The following is a 23,155-nucleotide window of genomic DNA, read 5'->3' as shown; positions in this document are numbered from 1 at the left end:
TCTCAAAAAAAAAAAAAAAAAAAATTATAGCTCAAATGTTTAATTGCTGGTTTAAATGGTTGTAAATGATGTAATTTCCAATATATTTCAGATTGCATATGTGTTTTAAATAGAATTCCATCAAAACCCGGAATTTATGAAAATTTATGGAGAATGTCCACCATATAATTGGCAAAGCCAGTCCTCACCGTCAAACCAACAACAAAAATAAGAATTGTTTTCTGTTAGAAAAAGTCTGACTCTAATTTTTAATTCAAATAATGGATAATGGAGTTTAGCCACTGGTTTATAAGCTAGTGAAATAAAACACCTGCTTCAATACTTTTTATAGAAGCTCTTTTTTTTCCCCTCCCTCCGGAGCTGCACATTCTTAAATGGTCCCTTTTGTTTTGTACCTAGGAGATTTTCACAACCCAAGGCAAAGTACTACAGCAAGATTTGAGATGAGTGAGAAATATGCCTTTATTTTATAAAAATGGGAAATGACCACTAACTGTAAAATGGGAGTAGAAAAAGAAAATCCACAGACTTCGGAATATTCTCAACAGATAGGTTTTAGAAAAGCGTACTTAGGGAAGTTGAAAGGAAGTTTAAGAGAAACTAAATTCCCTTGAAACTATAATATATGTATCCACATAACCCTTGGGAAATCTTCATGAACCATGGAAACAGATACCTCAGTTTGAAGACTAGGACCTCAGTTGAAGACTAGGACATAATATACTAGATTATCTCCTGAGCTTTAGTAGACCTTTTAGAAATAAAATTGCCAATTTATATTTACAAAAAAAATTCAAGTTTAATTGACTCTCAGGTGTAAGTAAATGATAATACATTAAAAATGGACTCCATTCTAGAATCTTTGTTTTCTAATAGGGATCATCTGCAGTACATGAGGAGGATTGTTTTGGCTGGGATGGGGATCATTTTCTTAGCCTGCCCCTCTTCTCCTTACCCTAAGGTAAGCTCACCAGGCCAGGGATCCCAGCACAAGAAGTCAGGGAGTCAGAGCTGCCTCTAATCACCTCTGCACCTGTGGTCCCCTGGGACAGACTTGCTGCTACTTGTGCCCAAGACGCCTTCAGCAGCTATCTAATGCCTGTTCCAGAGTTCAGATTATCATGCCAGGTCTGCTGCCTCTCTCCTCACCAAATTCTCTCAAATTCCAGTCCTCCAACTCCACAAACACCATGGTCCATGTGAATGTAGAGAATGCTGAGCCATATGAAAATTTACACCAAGCCAAACTAAGAAAGTCAGCCTGGTGCCCTAAAAAAACCCCTGGCCTGATGCAGTTTATTTAAAAAAAAAAAAAAAGTCCTTTTAATCATTAGGATTCTTTTTCCTGATTGGCTGCTCTGGTTTTACCCAGATCCAGGGGAGGGTAAGGCTGCCCTATCCCTCAGCCTCCCTTTTTATCCACACTCTTGACCCAGGCATGCCAGGGAAACTCCTCAGAAGAGCTCTTAAGGGAATTAACAGGCCCAGTTCCCCAACCTGTACAACAGAGGCAGTCAGCCAGCCAGTGGCTACCAGCCTGGCCCCAGCCCTTGGTATTCCAGGCAAGGGCTCTTCTGTTGGATCCCATGGTTCAGTAGACATGAGGCCCTCAGAAGCTGCTGTCCAAGAGCCCCTGAAAGCATCTCAGAGCCCACAGGCTTGCCCACCTCCAGTTGGTGAATCTCCTATGGCTGGTGCCCCATGCCTGAGCTGAGTCAGAGGTAGTAGGACCTGGAGGCCCTGAGCAACAGGCAGCAATTAATTAATAAGTCTCTGAGTACCCTCTATCCACTAACCAGAGCTAGAACTTCTGCAAGTGCTCCAACTCAGACAATTAAGTTGAGGACAAAACCCAGGGGTCGGGAGCAGAGGAGTGGGATCAGCACTGCCCAGAGACTCAAGAGATCTGAACTTCCACTCTGGCCCTGTGAGGAACTCATAAATAACCCTGGGAAGCACATGTGCCTTAATAACAAAAGGGGAAGGGGAGAACCACCTGGCTTTAGGGTAATCCCACAGCAGTCAGTCAGGAAAAAGAGTTCTAATGATTAAAAGGAAAAGAAAAATTTAAAGTGAATGAGTAAATATTGCGTAGGAAGGCAATATTAATATTCTTAGGGTGAGAACAGATTATCTGAAAATCATTTTTATGGCTCCTATTCAGCACTGTTAACATGATTTTATCACTTTCCAGGAGTTTTAAACTAAAAGTAATTAAGTAGCTGTTTACATAACACTTCAAAATGTCTATACAGAAAACAGAATCATTTCCAGTGTTTATTATTATACATGTATGATGAGAGAATTTTGATATTAGCTAAGTGCAAAAGACAGTACAATTTCTCTAGCACATACTGCAGCAACAATAGGCTCTCTAATATTACCTGCAGTTATCTAAGATACTGTTTAATATATAATTAGTTATTTTTAAAACACAGATAACAAAAGGTTTTTTAAAAGTATTTAAAATAGTAATATTTTTTGCTTAGGAGCGGGCAGAGAAACATAGTCCAAACAATGTTTTTCAGTATACTCAACAAGACACATGCCCAACCTGACAAAATTCTCCTGGTTTCTTGCATAAAACAAGGAGCAATACAGACTGTTGGCACAGTCTTATTAATGGAAGTTCAAAATTTGCAAAGACTAAGCTGACATTCTCTGGTCTGAAACTGTGATTCTTAATCAGAAACATACATTAGAATCTACAGGGAAGCATTTTAAAAATTCACATATCCTGGCCTCCATCCTGAGTTAACTGAATCATGATCTTTAGAGGTGAGGTGCAATCATACATATTTTGAAAAAGCCATGCAAGTTATTTGGATGCATACACCAAGAGCCACTTCTTTTGAGGACTTTACATCTTAAAGTAATTATTCAATAACCACACATGCCGATGAAAAGCAAACAAAAATCTACATTCTTGGTTCCATTCATACACCCCTGAAATAACAGACCCAAATGCCATCCATCTGTCCCTGTAATAATTAGCCCAAAACCAAACCAAGTAATGGCATCCCATAAAAAGTCACAATGAAGGACTGCCAGGATCTGATGCTCTGCTTATCTTGAAGACAGTCAGGTTATGCCATACCTTTTCTATCCTGTGTGGGTCCCAGATAGTCCTGTCGCTAAGGAGAGAATCATTGGGGATTTACTATGGGATTATCAACTGAGAATAAAATCCAAGAAATCTCCACCTATGTCCCTGTCTTGGGCTGGGCTGGTATGAATAAGGGGCCACCCCATTTTTGCACAAGTCTAAGTATTTCGGCACACTCTAGTTCAAACTGCAACTCTGCCTACTCCTGAGCAACTGGATATAGCTAGAGGGAAAAAAAAAATCACAATCACGTTGGCCGATTAAATTCATCATCACACGTTTCACATGAACAAAACATTTCTGACAATCTCAATACACACTCCTAGGGCAGTCACTCTCCCAACCCTCCAAAATTACTATTTCATATTGTGCAAAAAAGAGTTATATCACAGGCCTGAAACTGCTTAGAAAGCCCTGCTTGCAAGGCTGGCCCTTACCTGGCATCTGGGAACTTGGATTTTGAGAGTGTTCCCGTGATAATAACTCATAAGAATGGTTTGCTGTATCCAAATTGTTTGCACAAACAATATGGTTTATGCCAAACATCTATTTTCCTTCTGGGAGTCTAGAATTCCAGGATATGCTATACGGAGGATGTCTATGTGATCAGCCTCCAATAAAAACCTTGGGTATTGACTTTCTAATGAGCTTCTCTGGTAGACAACATTTCACACTGTAAGTCGCAATTCATTGCTGAAGGAATTAAACACATTCTATGAGACTCCACTGGGAAAGGACCCTTGGAAGTATGTGCTTGGTTTCCTCTGGATTTCATTCCATGAGCCTTTTCCCTTTGCTGATTTTGCTTTGTAGCTTTTCACAGTAATACTAACCATGAACACGACTATACATTGCGTCCCATCAGTCCTCCTAGTGAAGCACCCAAACTACTGGGGATGGTTCGGAGCCCGGAAATGGAGGGGAGCACGGAGCTCAGGCAGTGATGCAAGCAATGGGGAGGGGAGCAGCCGTAAATACAGATGAAGCTTCACTTGCTCTCCCGCTGCTCACCTCCTGCTGTGTGCTGCCCCCTTTCCTCACTTTCATGGAAGACAATTTTTTCACAGACAGGGGAGGGGAGGCAGCAGTGGCAGAGCTCTGTGGACCAGGGGTTGGCACCGCAGGTTTGGAGGACTCCTGACACACACAACACATACATCTTCTCTTCTCTCATTAAATTTCTAAAAATCCCACTATCTGCCATCCCTCCCAGCTAATTACTTTGTCTTAAATATCAATGAAATAATAGAAGCCATCAGAAGTGAACTCCTTTATCTTCCCACCACCAAATTATCAAATTACTTAAAAAAAAAAAAAAAAAAAAACAAGTACCCAGCTCCAATCAAAGTCCAATCTTTACCTTTATGTTCCCTTTCCTACATCATCAAATTCTTTCTCCCTGTTGGATCATTTTCATCAGCTATCGTTTCCACATGCTTCAAAACCTTCCCTAACCCCATAACTCTTCCAACTACCACCAAATTTCTTTGCTCCCAATCACAGTGAAACCTCTTTAAAGAAATGTCTATATACATGGCCTTCACTTTGGTCCCATTTTCTCCTCACCTGACTCCATTTGGGCTTTTGCCTTCACCTTACCACATTCAAAACGTGATAATGCTTTCTTCTGAAACTCTTTCCTTTTCGGCTTCCTTGACAACACACTCTCCTGGTTTTCTTCTACCTCGCTGACCACTCTCCTTTCCAGGTTCCTCCTCCACTTTTCAAGCTCTAAATTTTGGATGCCTCAAAGTCAGTCTTCAACTTTTTTCTCTTTCTTATCTACACATTTTCTCGAAAAATCTTATTCAGTCCCATGCTTTACCTATAAGTTGATGAATCCAAAATTTTATCTCTAGTCCTAACTTCTCCAATAACTAACGTATCTCCAGACTAACACATCAACTCCCTGCTATCCCAAATTTAACATGGCCAAAACAGAACTCTTTGACTGTCAGCCCACCCTATAGTCCAAACACTGTAATTCTATCTCAGTAATGGCAGTACAATTGAGTAGCTGTGATTAAGAGTGTGTACTCTAAATCAGATTAAGTAGTTTGAATCTTGACGCTACCACCTATTAGCCATGAGACCATAGACCTAGGCCTCAGTTTTCTCATCTGTAAAACAGAGATAATGCTACCTTCTTCATAAGGTTTTAATGATTAAATAAGGTTAATAATCCACTTAAGGCCAAGCACGGTGGCTCACACCTGTAATCCTAGCACTCTGGGAGGCCGAGGCGGGTGGATCACTCAAGGTCAGGAGTTCTAGACCAGCCTGACCAAGAGTGAGACCCCATCTCTACCAAAAAATAGAAAGAAATTATCTGGACAACTAAAAATATATATGTAGAAAAAATTAGCTGGGCATGGTGGCGCATGCCTGTAGTCCCAGCTACTCGGGAGGCTGAGGCAGAAGGATTGCTTGAGCCAGGAGTTTGAGGTTGCTGTGAGCTAGGCTGACACCACGGCACTCACTCTAGCCAGGACAACAGAGTGAGACTCTGTCTCAAAAAAAAAATAATAATAATAATCCATTTAAATTGCCTAGACAATGCCTGGCACACAGTAAATACTCAATAAATATTAGCTGTTATTACTCATCTATTCAGGCCAGAAACACGCACCCTATCCTTGATTCTACCCTTTTCTTCAGTGTGAACAGCTTATCTAAATGCAACTCCGTTCTCCTATAAAACAAATCACAAATCTCCATGTGCTCTACTACTGCCCAAGTTTAAGGGACCATAACCTCTCACTTGGACTGCTTCACAAGTCCTAACAGTCATGAGTCTATTCACATGGCAACCACAGTTATCCTTTTAAAACATAACTCCAGATAACATCACTCCTCTGCTCAAAACTCTCTCCACTGGCTTCCCTGAGAATAAAATAGAAACTCCTTTCCAGGTGGAACCTCATACTCTACCACTCTCCCCTTCACTCACTCTGATCCAGCCACATTGGTCTTCTTTTTGTTCCTCTGTTTCCACTTTAAGGACCCTGCCACTTACTGTTCCCTTTACCTGAAATGCTCTTACACAAGATGCTCACATGGCTGGCACCTTCTCATCAAACATCACCTCTTCAGAAGCATTCTCTCATCAACCATTCTAAATTACCACTCAAAACACCTTCTGTCATGTCATCATACTTTCTTTATAGCTCTTACCAATATCTGAAATAATTCTATTTATTTATATGTTTATTTCCTGACTCCCCTAAAACCATGATGTAAGCTCCATAACAGCAGAGACCCTGCCTGTCTTGTTCATTGCTGTAGCTTCAGAAATTGATACCTGCCACATTGGAGGTATGCAATAAATATTTGTTAAAATGAGTGAATTAATTAATTAATTAATTAGTGTTCTCCACAAACATTCTATCATTGCAAAAGACTAAAAATCTTAAGGCTACCTCTGTTATGGCAGAAAACAATTTCCAAATCTCCTTGCTTTAAAAACAAATAAATATTTAATGGCTTCCCACTGTCCACAGAGTCAAATTCAAATTATGGAGCAAACCTTGTGACATGGCCCCAACCCACTATTTCAACCTTATTTCCCACTATGCCTCCAATCCCAAGTACTGTGCTCCAAGCACATGCCTTTGAGCTTTCCTGCCTCTATACTCTAAATTCCACTGTTTCCTTCCATCAAAAATGCCCTCCCATCCATGTCCATTTCATAAAACACTATCTTTTTAAGAGGCTCAAATGTCACCTCCATGATTGACACTTTTCCACTAACCTACTCCCCCTTACCAAAAGTAATCTCTCTTCTCTGCCTCCTTTATTACGTTTAATTCCTTAAGGGCAGGAACCACATGTTGATCTTTATTGTTCCTACGATCCATTACATATATAATATTTATTGTGCATAATAAATATTTATTGAATTGACTTTAAACAAACCTTCTAACCACATCTTCTGTAGATATGACTAACAATAAAGATACACTGGAATTTATTTGTGCCAGACATATGAGAGATGATCCTGGTATGATACACATAAAAAGATAATTAATATCCAAGATTCATACTGGTTGCCACATGAGCACTATAAACAAATTTTATAGGCATTCAGAGGAAAGATAAGCCAATAAAGGATGGCCTGGCTGAGAAAGCTATCATTTTAATGACCATTTGCAATTTTAAAATTAAAATTTAATTATAGATATCTACAATGGATCCTTTTCTCTATTCCACACGGTTAACACCAGCCTAGAATCCCTAAACCAAAAGCACATATCAGAGGAGATACTAGTTAGAGGTGGTCTGGGAAAAGGCAAATAAAAGCGTACTGTAGCACTAATAATTCCTAATGAAATGCTATGAATAAACTATAAGCCACAATGCCAACTATAGTGGAGACTACTTGGAATCTACCCAGAATTCATTTCCTCTTCCCAAATAAAATCCTAATTTTGTTATGAGGGCTACGATTCCCTCACACAGTCCATGTACCTCAATAATATCATCACTAATGCAATGACTGGCTCAGGAATAGACATGACACCTAATTCTGGCCACTGAGAATGGAGGGGAGATTACCTGGGTGTTTCCATGAAAGGAAAAGTCTTATTCTTCTTAAGGGGGCTACAGGAAGCATCCCTCCCTCCCCTAACCTCTCTCTCTCTCTCTCTCTCTCTCCACCATCCCCATCACCTGAACAAGAAAGCATGTTGCTCAAGTGCCATCCTATAACCTTTAATGAAAACAGTGTTAAAAAGAAGTCTACACTACAGTAGCAGTGAGACTGAAAGAACCTGGTTGTTTGATAATACTGTTGAGCTACTAAACCCAGAAGCTCACCCTACCTTTGCTCTTGATAGGTTAGCTAGTAAAAACTTTCCTTATTCAATTATTTATAAGAAAATAGGAAAAACTTTCCTTTTTCAGTTATTTATAACCAAAAACACACTATCAACCCTCTACTTGTGCTGTACAATCAGCAACCTTTTCATATTACTATACTATCATTTAAATGGTTTCTTCGTACTCCAACACTGAAGTCAGAACTTGTACTACCAGAAATTTGACCTGTTTCTGCTACAGAATCATAAATTCAAGAAATAAAATACAAATGTTCACAAATTCGAGTTAATTTTAAAGACAATTTTAAAAGAATAGGTTGGGCGCAGTGGCTCATGCCTATAATCGTAGCACTTTGGGAGGCCGAGGGCGAGAGGACTGCTTGAGGCCAGGAGCTCTGAGACCAGCCTGAGCAAGAACAAGATCCCTTCTCTACAAAAAAATAGAAAAATTAGCCAGGCATGGTGGCACACACCTGTACTCCCAGCTACTTGGGAGGCTGAGGCAGCAGGTTCACATAAGCCCAGAGTTTGAGGTTGCTGTGAGCTAGGATGACACCACTGCACCTCAGCCCAGGAAACAGGGTGAGAGTCTGTCTAAATAAATAAATAAATAAATAGCCCTGAGGTCTGTAACAGAGTTTTTTTTTTTTTTTTTTTTTTTTTGAGACAGAGTCTCACTGTGTTGCCCGGGCTAGAGTGCCGTGGCATCATCTTAGCTCACAGCAACCTCAAACTCCTGGGCTCAAGCGATCCTCCTGCCTCAGCCTCCCAAGTAGCTGGGACTACAGGCATGCACCACCATGCCCGGCTAATTTTTTCTATATATATATATATTTTTAGTTGCCCAGACAATTTCTTTCTATTTTTTTGGTAGAGACGGGGTCTCACTCTTGCTCAGGCTGGTCTAGAACTTCTGACCTTGAGTGATCCACCCGCCTCAGCCTCCCAGAGTGCTAGGATTACAGGCGTGAGCCACCGAGCCCGGCCAACAGAGTAATTTTTAAGTACCATTATTTTAAAATATATATATAAAGCCTAAGATGACTTTTTATTTCAAATGAAAACTACATTTCACTAAATATTTATCTTTGTTTAGAAACACAAGCATTTCCTATTTTTTTCCTGAGAGATAAAACATAGATACCACAATGATCATGAAAAAGACTTTGTTCTAATTATCTTTATATATAATGGCAGTGAAACAAATATTTTTGAAAATATTTTTAACATCTATAAAGTTCACTGAATTAAAATCCTTTCTCTATTACCCAGAAGACATAGTGAAAATTCAACATGTTTAATATTAAGATAATTTGATCATAATCTTATTACTTTCCACTGAATTCTAATATCAAAATTCTGATTTTGTTAAAACATTACTTGTGAAGAGGACTATGGGGGTAAGAAGTATTTTAATAACATTATTATTATGAGGAATATCTTATTCACCTATCTTCCACAACCAGTACAATATCTAGCACACAGCATTCCATAATTTGTTAAATTTAATTTCTGCCATTATCTTACCAACCATTCTTTGTCCTCTGATTCATATGTATGTCTCCTAAACATTCTTCCTGGATATTTTCACTATGATTAAAACAAAACGAAAACTCCAGACTTAAATATTTTGAATTCTAGATTGCCCTTATTGTCACGTTTTATTACATTTCCCCCCAATTTCCACAAAATTATTCTTACATTTTAGATTGTTTTTTTCTTCGTAAGTACTGACTCAATGTTGAGATTTAACTGTTAAAATAATTTTATTGCTTATTTATTCACTTACCTCCATTGTTCATTCACCAATTTTTTCATTCATCAAAGAAATATTTATTGAGTGCCTACAATACACTAAGTACTTATGTTAGGTATCGGGGATGAGGTAGTAAGCAAAACAGACATGGTTTCTGCCTCTGGTAAGGAAGATTAATATTAATCAAATAATTATAAACCTATACAATTAAAAATAATGATAAATGCTACAAAATAGTGACCATGGTATATTCTTAATAGTTTTTTTTTTTTTTTGAGACAGAGTCTCACTGTGTTGCCCGGGCTAGAGTGCCGTGGCATCATCTTAGCTCACAGCAACCTCAAACTCCTGGGCTCAAGCGATCCTCCTGCCTCAGCCTCCCAAGTAGCTGGGACTACAGGCATGCACCACCATGCCCGGCTAATTTTTTCTATGTATTTTTAGTTGTCCAATTAATTTCTTTCTAATTTTAGTAGAGACAGGGTCTCGCTCTTGCTCAGGCTGGTTTCGAACTCCTGAGCTCAAACAATCCGTCTGCCTCGGCCTCCCAGAGAGCTAGGATTACAGGCGTGAGCCACCACGCCCGGCCCTTAATCGTTTTTTAACCCTGAACTGTTTACGATTTCTAAAAATTATCACAAAAAGGCAATTTAACCAAACTAAATCCTCAAGCTCACAGAACTTATAATGAATGTATTATCAGAACTAGCTATATAATCTGTGACTAATATTGTTTATTGCAAAAGATATCTACATCCCCAATAGCCATCAGATTCACATACAAGGCCATTATGGTAAAGTCATTTTTTAAAAAGTCCTATTTCACATTTTCTTCACTCCTTTATTATAAAATCAGGGGCAAATGCTACTTTTAAAAATGTCCCTAGCGTGTAATAAAATCACATTTAAACACAGATCAATTTATATCATTATTTACAACAGCAAAGAAATAGAACTATATATGTATTTAATGGAATAACAAGTAGACTTTGAAGATGGTAATTACCAAGATTCTATAATAATCTAGAAAAAGAGCTTAAAATGATATGATATTAATAATGGTAATAATAACTGAGGACTTACTACATGCTAGGCACTGGTCTAGCATTTTACATCCAATATTTCTATTTTCATCCGTTTTGCTGGTGGGCCCCTTCTATCTAGAAACTCAAGTCCTTCAGTTTGTAGACTATTGTTCTGAATTATTTCAATGATGATTTCTTCCCCTCTGTTCTCTCCATTGGAATTCTCTTTTAGAATTCCTATTATTCATCAGATTATTATTCAGACCTCCTAAATTGGTCCTCTAATTTTCTTTTCGTTAGCTCGTCTTTACTATAAATATCTTTTTTTTTTCTTTTGCTCTATTTTCTGGGAAATTTTTTCAGCTTTATCTTCCAATTCTTATACTGATGTTTTCATCTTAGCTATCACATTTTAAATTTCAAAGAACGTTTTTCATTCTCTTTTCCTCCTTTTTATGACATCCTAATTTTATTTCATAGTTCAGTACTTTATCTGTGAGACTATTAATAGTTTTACGTGAGTTTTAAGTTACGCTTTTTGAAGTTGCACATCAGAGCCTTTCCTCAGATGTCTGGCAATTCTTGGTTTTCTATTCACATTTAATTATAAGAAAATGAAAAGATGATTTGAAGCTCTGAACCTTGGGTGAAACCCACTGATAACAAACTTTATAGTAATGTGATTACCTAATTCCTTTACTGAGGAACCCCTGATATCTATTATATATCTTCAGGTCTTTCTTCTTGGGCAGGTCAGATTCTCTAAAAAAGATTCATCTAATCTTCTGTCTTTGTAATAAAGGCCTAGTTACCAGCATTCTGGTAGCCAAGCAGAAATAAATAAATATTTATTTAATCCCCCTATTTTCAATATGAAACGCCTACCATAACCTATGCCTGATGTTGCTCAACCCCGAAAACCTCTGTTTTACAGAGAAGAAAAATCTAATCTTTGTCTAAGGAGGAGAAGGATAAAGTAGCCCAGTGGCATGCAGTAGGGGAGGTGCTCTAGAGTTCCTACTGCTTCTAAGCCAGCTTCAATTTATCTTCAATATTTTAGTCCCACCTGCATCTAAACTTACAGAGGTTCCTAAAGATACCAATTTCTAAGACTTTTGAAAACCCTGTCAAGTAAACTGGACAGGTCCTCAGCTTTCACCATTGCTAACTTAGGATTCAACTTTCTCAGATCTCCTAAGTCATTATCACTCATTTGCCTGCCTTTCAGCTTCCAAAATTTCATTGCTATAGTCTTCTCTCCTGCTCTTCTCATCCTTAAAGGTTTATGACTTTTTACAAAATTCCTTTACTACAGTTTTAGTGGGGTTGCAGAAGGGAATGAAAATATATTTGCATGTTCAATCTATCACCGGACTCTAAAGAGTTTTTTTTGTTTTTTGGTTTTTTTTAAGAGACAGAGTCTCGCTCTGTCGCCTAAACTGGAGTGCAGTGGCCTGATGATAGTTCACTGTAACCTCGAACTTCTGGACTCAAGCAATCCTCCAGCCTCAGCCTACCAAGTAGCTGGGACTACAGGCACATGCCACCACACCCGGCTAATTTTTTTATTTTTTGTAGAGATGGGGGTCTCGCTATGTTGCCCAGGCTGGTCTCAAACTGCTGGCCTCAAGTGATCCTCCCACCTTGGCCTCCCAAAGTGTTGAGATTATAGGCATGAGCCACCATATCCAGCCAGACTCTAAAGTTTATGCTGGACATTGTACAAATACAGTTAAACCCAGACTTCATGTAAGAAAAATTTACCTTGAAAAATTAGAGATTCACATTTTACCTCATTCCTTTAAACAGAAGCACCCTCTTCTCTTTACCTCACACCCATTAAGTACTTATTTACAGATAGCCAATTTCTAAGGGAGGGGATTATAAACCACTACTTATAAGAAATCACTTTTGAATTTTTAATGTCAATTTTTCAAAAAAAGTTTAAATAAAAAACCACTTTATTGGAATATGACTTACATGTTGAAAGCTACACATGTTTAATGTATATTAATTTGATGCATTTGGGGACAGGTATAAACTCCTGAACCATCACCACCACCAAGGTCATAAATATATCTATCACCTACCAATGTTTCCTCTCACTCCTTTTATTATTATTATTATTATTATTTTATGTTTGTACATGTGTGTATGTGTGGTATGAACACTTAACATAGGATCTACCCTTTTAGCAAATTTTAAGTATAAAATACAGTATTGTTAGCTATAGACATTATACTGTATAGCAGATCTCTAGAACTTATTTATCTTGCATAACTGAAAAATTAAAAAGTTTCTGCACAGCCAAGGAAACAATTAACAGAGTGAATAGACAACCTACAGAATGGGAGATAATATTTGCATGCTATACATCTGATAAAGGGCTAATAACCAGAATCTACAAAGAACAAGCAACTCCAAATGAAAAAAAATCAAACAACTCCATTAAAAAGTGGGTAAAAGACATGAACAGACGTTTTTCAAAAGAAGATAAATTAATGACCAATAAGCAAAAGGAAAAATGCTAAACATCCCTAATTATCAGGGAAATGCAAATCAAAACCACAATGAGATATCACCTAACTCCAGTGAGAATGGCTTTTATCAAAGTCCCAAAACAGATGCTGGTGTGGATGTGCAGAAAAAGGAACGCTTACACACTGTTGGTGGGACTGCAAACTAGCACAACCTCTATGGCAAATAGTATGGAGATTCCTCAAAGAACTACAAGTCGAACTACCATTTGATTCAGCAATCCCACTACTGGGTATTTACCCAAAGGAAAAAAAGCCATTTTATCAAAAAGACACTTGCACGTGTCTGCAATGTTTATTTCAGCACAATTCACAATCACAAAGATGTGGAATCAACCCAAGTGCCCATCAATTCATGAGTGAATAAACAAATTATGTGGTATATATATACCATAGTACTACTCAAAATTAATTAATTTAAAAAAGAGAAAAAAATCACTTTTAAAATAAAAAAGGATAAATCAAAGAGAAAACAAGTCTCTAACATAAAAAATACGAGTTTCATGCTCGGTTTCAAGATTAGATCTATTGCTTTTAGGCTTGCATATAACAAGTATAATGGCATTAATTCATTCAACCAATATTGTCAATTGGACAATTGGACAAAGAGGAGTTTCCAAGAATATTAACTAATATGTGAAAAGTCATGGAATAGTCAAAGACAGGCCTTAATTACTAAAAGAGTCAACATTTAATTTATAGCTGGACTAAAAGGTGAGTGTGGTAGAAAAGATAAGCAAAAGAGTTTTGCGGATGATGGAACTGCTCTATATCTTAACTGTGGTAATGGTCATATGACTCCATATCTGTTAAAAACTCATAGGCTATACATCAAAAACAGTGAATTTTACTATATGTAATTTTTTTTATTTTAAAACAAGTTTAAAGGTGAGAGTGGAAAAAATATATATATGGTAAGGAGCTGTTCCCTTCTCCTTCCTGAACAATTCAGCTCTAAGGATCAAATGATAGTAACACAAGAATGTTAATTCCTTGATTTTAATAGTTGCATTGTGATTATGTAGAACAATGTAGAAAATACAAACATACGTATTTGAGGATGATAGAGTTACCAAATAGGCAATTTACTCTCAAATGGTTCAGGACAAAAAAATTGTGCTACTAATTTTTCTGTAAGTTTTAGATTGTTTCAAATTTTTTAAAATTATTTCCCAAATGTGAAGAAAAAGATTACGAACAAGGACCATATAAAAAAATTCTGTATACAATGCTAAGGAGTTTAAATGTCATCCTGAAAGCTATTCAGTAGTCACTGAAGGATATTAAGCAGGATATTGACACGATCAAAGGATCATGTTAAAAGTGTTTTTTTTAAAACTTCCTTCTACTAAACAAAGGTCCTGGATGTGTAGGATTCACAATATTTTCAGGTTAGAGGCACATGTAATAATGAGGTTACAGATTATTTAGCGTTTAATGGAAAAACAAAAACACACTTAGTAAGGTCAGTAAGATTGAGGAATGTAATCCATTTATACACGTTTAGAGAAGTCAACGGGGCCAGATGTACAGAGGTTGAATAAACCAGGATAACCCACGAGCTGCTGCACTTAATTGGGATTATCATAGGCACGCAGGCAAAAGAAACAAATATGATCACACTTAATCACAACCTCAAGCAACCTAATACACAATGGACTCCTGGAAGAAACTGTCAACTTAGCACGCATCATCAGAAATATAAAGGTATGCAGCAAAAAGGCAGAAATAGAAATTACACTAGACTTGCAAATATTATTGTGGTTTTAACCATAAATTCTTAAAAATCTTTGTAAGTAGAGAGTATGGAAAATCTTTATGATACCGTATCAGTATGTCAGCTTCACCACATACCTGAGCTTATATAGTCTGTTTTTAAATGTTTCTTAGTTATGATTTTTGGTTAGGGCAAGGTCTTAGATAGCTAGCAATATATCTCAAAATGGGGCTTTAGCCATTGCAAAAACAAAAGGAAAGCCATTCTTATGGCTGGTATGACCTATACTTACAGTGTGGGTCATTCAAAAACAAAAATCGTTATGGAAAGAACTTCTTAATTCATCAAGATATAGCAAAAGCACCTGAGCAACTGCTAATCTTCAATACTTAAAACTTGAAGTCACTTTCACTGGCAGTTTCATGAGTAACAAGGGATGAGAAAAATCTAACAGAACTAGTAAATCCTCACCTGCATCAACCCTAAAGTTCACCTGGAGTAATGAAAAGATATAACCAAGAAACTACTACCGGTGTTTACAGGTCATTCAGTTATCCCTCAAATTAAACAAACTATACAACTCTGACAATCAATGAAAGTCAACACTCTTTAGCTCAAAGTCAGAAAACAAAACGACAAAGAAACAAGGAACCATCAAAGAAAATACAAAGGAGTGGAGTTAATTCCCCTGTTCATTAAGTTCTTCTAAATTAAAAATACCCAATCATTCACAGGTCAGACTCAAGTAGCAACCCAGGAACATAGTATATTCATTCTTGTTCTCTCATTCTCTCTCCCCACTACCCTCACCCCTCAATATTCATTCCCATTCCTTCCTTTCCCGTTTCTTCCTCCCCCTTCTGTCTCTTTCCAAGTATGTATCTTGTCCTTACTTACCCTCAGTTCTTCAGTAGGTCCCTAATCTTATCATGTTCTTTTTGAAAAAGGGAATTATGTCTATAATATTTTCACTGTTTAACAATCAACATATTATAGCTTCATCTACACTAAAGTATTTCAAACTCTTTTGATCTCAATCTACAGTAGGAAATACGAGAATAATATAAGAAAAGAATTTTTATATAACAATATTTTTTTCTACATATGATGTACTTGATATGTTCCATTTTAGTCTACTGAATTTTGTAAATGCTGGTTAGGCCTAGTAAATTGATTTTAAAACCTTTCACAACCAGCAGGATGAAAAACAATGAGCTACATGCACAACAAACTGGCAATAAATTTAACAAGAGAGAAAAAGTTTGGGGGAAAAAATTTTGACGGCCACAGAAGAGTACTACAATAAGATATTAATATGAGCTAAGTTAATTCTTTTACCCTAAAATAGCCTGGGTTTACTGTGTAATTGTATTCAAGTCCTAAGAAGTATGGGACCTTTCATAAAATTTACAACATATTATTTGTTTTTATACTGCTATGCTAAGGCATGCCCTACATTTCCACATGAAATAAATATATTTCTAGAATTCTTAAAGTGTTAACCCTGACATGCTCTTTTCACTCACAAAGCAATATTTAAAAAAAAAAAAAGTTTATGTTCCTAAAAACATTAACTAATGAATATCAAGTTGTTGCAGTAACCAATACCATCTGGCAACTACCTCTGATTTCCTGAGAGAGACAGAGAGAAAGCAATAGAAGAAAGAGAAATGTTATAATAATAGCCACCACTTACTGAACTTGCGTCTACCATGTGCCAGCACTGTGCTGGATAAAATAATTATACTTATTCACTAACATTCTTCGACTAGAATAGCATATCAGGTGGCCAGTAAAAAGGAAACAAGTGCCTAACTAATATTTCTGAAGACATTTATAATGATCCTAATCGAGCACTTAAATAAAAATAAATTTAATCATCAGTATAAAATAACCATTTTGATAATTTGGTATCATTAGTGATTTCCACTCAGGAAAAGCTAACAATGAGGAACAGCAGATACGAACAAGGAAAGTATCCTAGAAAAGATTCAGATCCTTCTAATCAAGCCATCATCACCCCCACTTAATTAACCCACACATAGAAAAAAAAAACTGTGAATAGCTTTAAAATTACTCTGAAAAAAAGCTTAAATGATAGTACCTGCTGATGTGCTCTTGTAATAAGTTTATTAATCAGACTATTTTCTGTGTATATACATAAAATTTGAATAAGCTATAAAATTACTGTTATTTAATGATAATTTGTATGAAATATTACGAAGTTCAAGATTCAGAAAGCATCAAAAAACATTTATCAGTCGGGCACAGTGGCTCACGCCTGTAATCCTAGCACTCTGGGAGGCCAAGGCAGGTGGATCCCTCAAGGTCAGGAGTTCGAGACCAACCTGAGCAAGAGCGAGACCCCGTCTCTATTAAAAATAGAAAAAAATTAGCCAGACAACTAAAAATACATAGAAAAAATTAGCCGGGCATGGTGGCACATGCCTGTAGTCTCAGCTACTCAGCAGGATGAGGCAAAAGGATTGCCTGAGCCCAGGAGTTTGAGGCTGCTGTGAGCTAGGCTGCCGCCACAGCACTCTAGCCCGGGCAACAGAGCCAGACTCTGTCTCAAAAAAAAAAAAAAAAAAAAGAAAAAATTTATCCACATACAGCCTTGCACATTTCTTTTGTATTGAATTATATTATCTTTACGTTTATTTTTTTAAGTAAATTGGTAAAAAATTCCCTAAAATTCCAATTTCCCATTTCAAAGTAGGGAGTAGCCAATTCAATGAATAATGTAGTCATTTAGTCATTACTAGCAAATTAGTTTCTAATGTAAAAGTTATTTTTACTTCTATAACTCCACTGTAACTTTTTCTAGAGTTATACTAGTGACATCCGAACTATTATTTTATAAACAAACATACAAACCATAATCATTTCAACAACTTAAAAAACAAAGGAGACAAAAAACACAGTCTTTCAAATCTTATTAGCTACAACTGGAAAATAACACATATTATTAAATTTAAAAGTGATCTATGGTCTTAAGGCACTTTTATCCCCTTGCTCTAGTGCTCATTGGCCTAATCCCCTCTTCCTCTCTTCTGCTCTACTTATTTCCTCCCTGAACCCATCAGCACCAAAAGCAAGGAATGCTGTCAAAGAAAAACAACACATCTGACTTTAAATTGTCAGTTTTCTTACTGTTATGATACTGTTATGAACAAAACATTAACTGTACCAATATAAAAGTGAAACGGCCCATAACCAGGAATAAAATGAAACTGATGGAAATGAAGCAATACAGCCAGTTAGAATCTTGGCTGACTCCACTGTAAAAGTAACTATTATCAGCATAAAAATAAGGAGCATCTAGCTGAAACTTTCATTAATATAAAAAAAATTCTCAACACAAATATATAATACAGAGTATTTAACTATATTGATCTCCCATTGCAAACATTAGGTCTTTTGAAGATTTAAAGACCCAATATTTTTTGAATTACTAAAAATCAAACTAAAAGCTATATCACTTAGGGCAAATCTAAATTATCAAATTTAACCCCAACAACAGTCCCTATAAATTTCCATGAAAGACCCAAAAAATAATGTTTGAAACATTAAACTGAAGTCAATCTGGAAACATCCTTCGTCTAAAATGTTTTTTGTGTAATATTAGGTAATGAGAATAAAATAGAACATTTCCTCAAAACATAGTAATCAATTCACACGTGAAGAACAGCTGGTATATTTCAATACCTAAATAAAAAGAAGAGACTGGCATTCTTAACCTAAATTCTCAAATATCTTAAGGATAGTAAATAACACTACTCATGACATACTTCTTGACGGCTTTTCCATTCTTAACTTTCTTTTCTTACTCTTTACCAAACTTCTGTGGTTCATAACCCCCACTTTCAAGAACTCATATTCGGACTTAAAAATGCCTAACACTTAACAGACACTGTCTAGCCCTAAAGTATACAAAATAATTCCTTAAAATTCTATTATTTTGTTTTCTATTACTGAAAAACAATAGTTTACTTAAGAAATTGTATATTTTTGTTATGCCATATATCAGACTTCTAAAAAGACAAAATGTGAAGGGTACTGCTAAAATCTAATTTACCTTAAATTATGAAAAGGCCCTGATTTCAAATTATTTAAAATATATTAATAAAAATAATATATATTCAGCCAAACACTTACTTGATTTTTGGCTTATTTGGCTTATAAAAAATATATAAACAAGGTGTTTCTGTACATACAGAAGAAAACATATTTAATGGAAAATATAAATTATTCTGATAATACAGCAAAATATCTCACAGCATAAAACTATTATGTAAACTTTAATAACCAAAAGGCAATGGAGTATATCATCTTCTTTTATCATAAATCACTTATAAAATTATATTTACTACTGGTACAAACAGTTCTCCCTTAATTTTACAGATAACAAAGGATATTAAATGACAATCATAATCACAGACTAGAGTGTCACTATAGAACCATAATTTAAGAATTCAAATTCCAATTCTGTAAGTATCAAATCTTTTAATTCTTAAAAAAAAGCTACAAAATTTCTAAAGTTATGAAACATGAGATGTAAAACTACATATGCTTTATAAAATATTTTACTCCACACATGAAAGATGTGTACTTAAAAAACCAGTACCAAAGTCAAAATTGTCTCACTCTTAAGAGAGAAATCAATTAAAAGACGGTTTAGATTTCTTACATTCCCATTATGAGTCTGGCAGCTTGTTTTTTAAAATCATCCTATTCACATTTACATATTTTTTTAAAACCTCATGACATCATGTTGCTAGAAATCTTCTGATATTGGCAAATTGAATAATTAAAGTTAGTATGTACAGGCATTCTTGAAGCAGTGGTTTACCTGAGAAACTAATTTTTAACAAATTTCAAATCCAAAACAATGAAATAATCAGCACTTGACTTTTACTTCAAGAAAATAAAGCTTTACTTGAGAACAAAGATATTTCGGTATACACATTTTCCAAAAAACTAAAATTATTTGTATTCCAAAGGTACAAAATACTATTTGGCCAAAATCCTTCAAAAGCCAATGTACCACTATAGCTCTGGGTGATGTGTATTTCTCCCAACAGCGAACTTCTGGACATTAGAGTGCGTCCTGTATATAACATCAGAAGCTGAAGAACTTAAGCCAAGTCTTCAAGCTTGAAGGTCACATGGAGCATTTGCTCACATCAGTGATCTATTTCACTAAAGTAAGTCTTCTAAATTTCATCTATAAGAATGGAGCCAAAAATCCAACCAGTTTAGATTTAAATTAAATTTAGAGGAAAATCTAACTCTGAGTTGGGAGCTGCCATCAACTACTATCACAAAATTTTTAAACTATGTCATTTTCTCTTACAAACATAACAATTTTTGGAAAGCCAATGATGAGTAGTTCCCTTTGCTTATTCTATACAGAGATGAACTAAAACCCACTGATCATCACCTTCAGGCTCCTGTTGATCTAAGATAAACACAGATATTTTAATATCTCCTCCCATTTTGGGAATGAGTTCCATAATCTGGAAAGGAATGTTTCCACCAATAAACACCTTTCAATTTAACAGCTATTATACTTCCATGCATTAGGCAACTGTGAGCAATAACCCATATTTGCCCATCGCAGAACGTATTTAAAATCTCTTACTGTTGACCTAAAAACATATGTCCTTCATCATAAATTCCACATTAGCTAGGCCTTAAGTCAAGGCAACAATTAAGTAGCATGGTTTCACTCCTGGGAAAATATTTACTAAAAACTAGGAAAAACACCTTGAATAATTGGCGTCTATTCTTGTACTGTGAATATGTATTTTTTCTTTCATTACAGAGTAAAGTTTACTCATGATAACTCTCTATAACAACTAAATCATAATGTCCATCTAAAGATTGAGTTTTTTAAAAAATACAAACTTACCCCATTCTAGGTATTCAAGAATGTTCTTCTCTCTTCTCAATGGAGAATTATTGCATTCATCATAAAGGCAGATAAGTATATCCAGTAACGTCTCCACACTGAAGCACTGCCCATTGGTCTGAGCGGGCCCATCCAAAATAAACTGCTCCAACTGCCTCAAACGCACTTCTCCAGACATGTTTGCTTCAATTTCTGCTGGCTTTCCTTTAAATTATTATTACGATTTTTACTTTTATTGTTTGAATCTAAATTTTAAAAGGTGTGGTTTTAAAAATAAACCACTTGTTATTCAAACAACTGTCATGAAATGCCGGTGCTGAATTAAACATCCAACACACCAGTAACCTCACTTAACTGAAGCGTCTTCAACTTCACCCATATACACATATTTTGAGGGTAAATTACCATAAAATATATATTTAATACATTTAAAAAAAATACAATTAAATCGTATATTTAAATAAAATAATAATTAGAAGTACAATGAACTAAAGAATCAACACTTCTTTAAAAAAAAAAACAAAACTCTTCTTCTTCATTCAAAATTCCACTCGTGCAACATAATCCTGAAACGAATCCGGTTGCATCATTAATGAATAAAGTCCGATTTGCATCAGCAATTCACTTCCCGGGAAGAAGAAAAATAGAAAAGGGAGGAAAAAAACAGAATGTATAGAAGGGGGAGGGAAAACCAAAAATTTTGCTGCAAATCCTCCCAACCACCACTTGGATAATATATCAGCGGCAATTTCTCCACCGGGAAAGGGACGGGGCGAGGTCGCTGAAGCAGCCCCTCGGCTCGGAGCACGCCAAGTCTTGCCCGGAGGAGGCTTTTCCTTTCTCCTCCCGAGGTCCTTCTTTTTAAGGCTCTTCAGTTAGTCCTATTTTCAACGCATTCCGGAGAAAACTCATCATTTTTCTCCCGGCTTCTCCCAGGGGCCTGTCCCGCGGCGCGGCCGGGGGTGGGAAGGCGAGCTGCGGGCGGCACTCGCACCCGGGCTCCGCGGCAGCGGCTACTTGGCCGCCCGAGCCCGCTCCATGTCGGTGGTCGCTCGAGGGCCGGGCCCGGCCGCGCCGCGCCGCGCCGGGCGGAAAGCCCGGTCTCCCCCACACCCGCACCGCGACCGCCGCGCCGGAGGCTCCCGATGCCCCAGGAAGGGGGGGGGGTGCTCTTCCGAATTCAAAGGACACGGGCGGCTCCAGCAACTACTTCTCCCCCTTCTTCACACCCCTGGGTTAAGGGCATCTTTCCTCAGCGAGGAGGGAGGCGACCGAGGCGCAGGAGGAGGGCTCGGCGCCTATGGTGAGGAGACCAGAGGCTGCCGCAGCCCGGCTCCCAACCACTCCCTTCCTCTCCCTCCCTGCCCTCCCCCGCCTTCCCTCTCCTCTCGCGCTGGCGCCCTGGGCTCCGCGAGGCTCCTCCAGTCCCCGCCGCACGCAGGCGGAGGCTTGCCGAAGCGTCCAGATCCAATATGGCGGCCCCCGCCCCCTCCCACTTGCGCGCACACGCCCTCTACCCTCCGCGCCCCCCCGCCGGAGCCAGGCGGCCGAGCCGGGCGGCGACCTGCGGCCGCTCCCAGCCTAGGCCCTCTAGGGACGCGGGCGTGGGGTGCGGGCTGCTGCACCAGCTTGAGGGGACGGGTGGGGGCCGCCTCGGCCTGCGGTGCTGCGACTGCGGCAACGTGGAATGCAGGGATACGGGAGGACCAGGGAGGCCGAGGCGGCGGTGGCGGAGGATATGGAGGCGGGATGACCGGGCCGAGCCGGGGAGCCGCTGCAGGACTGGGGCGCGGGCTGGGAACTGCGCCACCGCCTCGGCACCGTCCCGGGTTTCCCGAGGTTCGTACAGATCGCAAAGTGGGGCTTCTTCCTCGTCCTCGGAGACACCACCCGTCTGGCACGTTTGTTACGGGGGCCCGGAAGTAGACGGCTTTAGGCTTCCAACAGATCTGGAAAAGATAGTGTCTTTCCGCCCTTTACCTGCTCACCACGCGCCCCCCCCAATTCGGTTCTCTCACACTCCAGAGTAGTAATTTCTTGTATGTCTAATTACAGCACTGCTTGTGTTATTTCCCAGGACAAAAGCAATGACAGACTTGTATGCGCTATCACCTAAGTCGTGTGTGCGCGCAAAGGATAGAATTCCCATCTCTATTCCCAAAAGTTTTGCTATGTGGAGCCTTGTGTTTTCTCCTCCGGAACTATTCTAGCTACTGCCTGTTTTTCCCAAGCCATGGTTACCACCTACAGGGGATTCAGCCTATGAAGGGAGTCAAGACAGGT

At 37.9% G+C, this 23,155-nt stretch overlaps 1 protein-coding gene across 1 annotated transcript in view; it reads right to left on the bottom strand.

Annotated features, from left to right (window-relative positions):
* CDC42BPA (CDC42 binding protein kinase alpha (DMPK-like)) overlaps positions 1-21,193 on the bottom strand; it is a 245,435-nt gene extending 224,242 nt beyond the window's left edge. Inside the window, exon 1 of the mRNA XM_012644402.1 lies at positions 20,873-21,193. Within this exon, the coding sequence (XP_012499856.1) occupies positions 20,873-21,050 (178 nt within the window). The 5' untranslated portion in view covers positions 21,051-21,193. The remainder of the gene's footprint in view (positions 1-20,872) is intronic.
* Between the last annotated feature and the right edge of the window lie 1,962 nt (positions 21,194-23,155).

Source organism: Propithecus coquereli, unplaced genomic scaffold (genome assembly GCF_000956105.1).
Source record: "Propithecus coquereli isolate 6110/MARCELLA unplaced genomic scaffold, Pcoq_1.0 Scaffold210, whole genome shotgun sequence".
NCBI classification, from domain to species: Eukaryota; Metazoa; Chordata; class Mammalia; order Primates; family Indriidae; genus Propithecus; species Propithecus coquereli.
The sequence above is the reverse complement of the archived record's forward strand: the minus strand, read 5'-3'. Positions and strand labels throughout refer to the sequence as shown.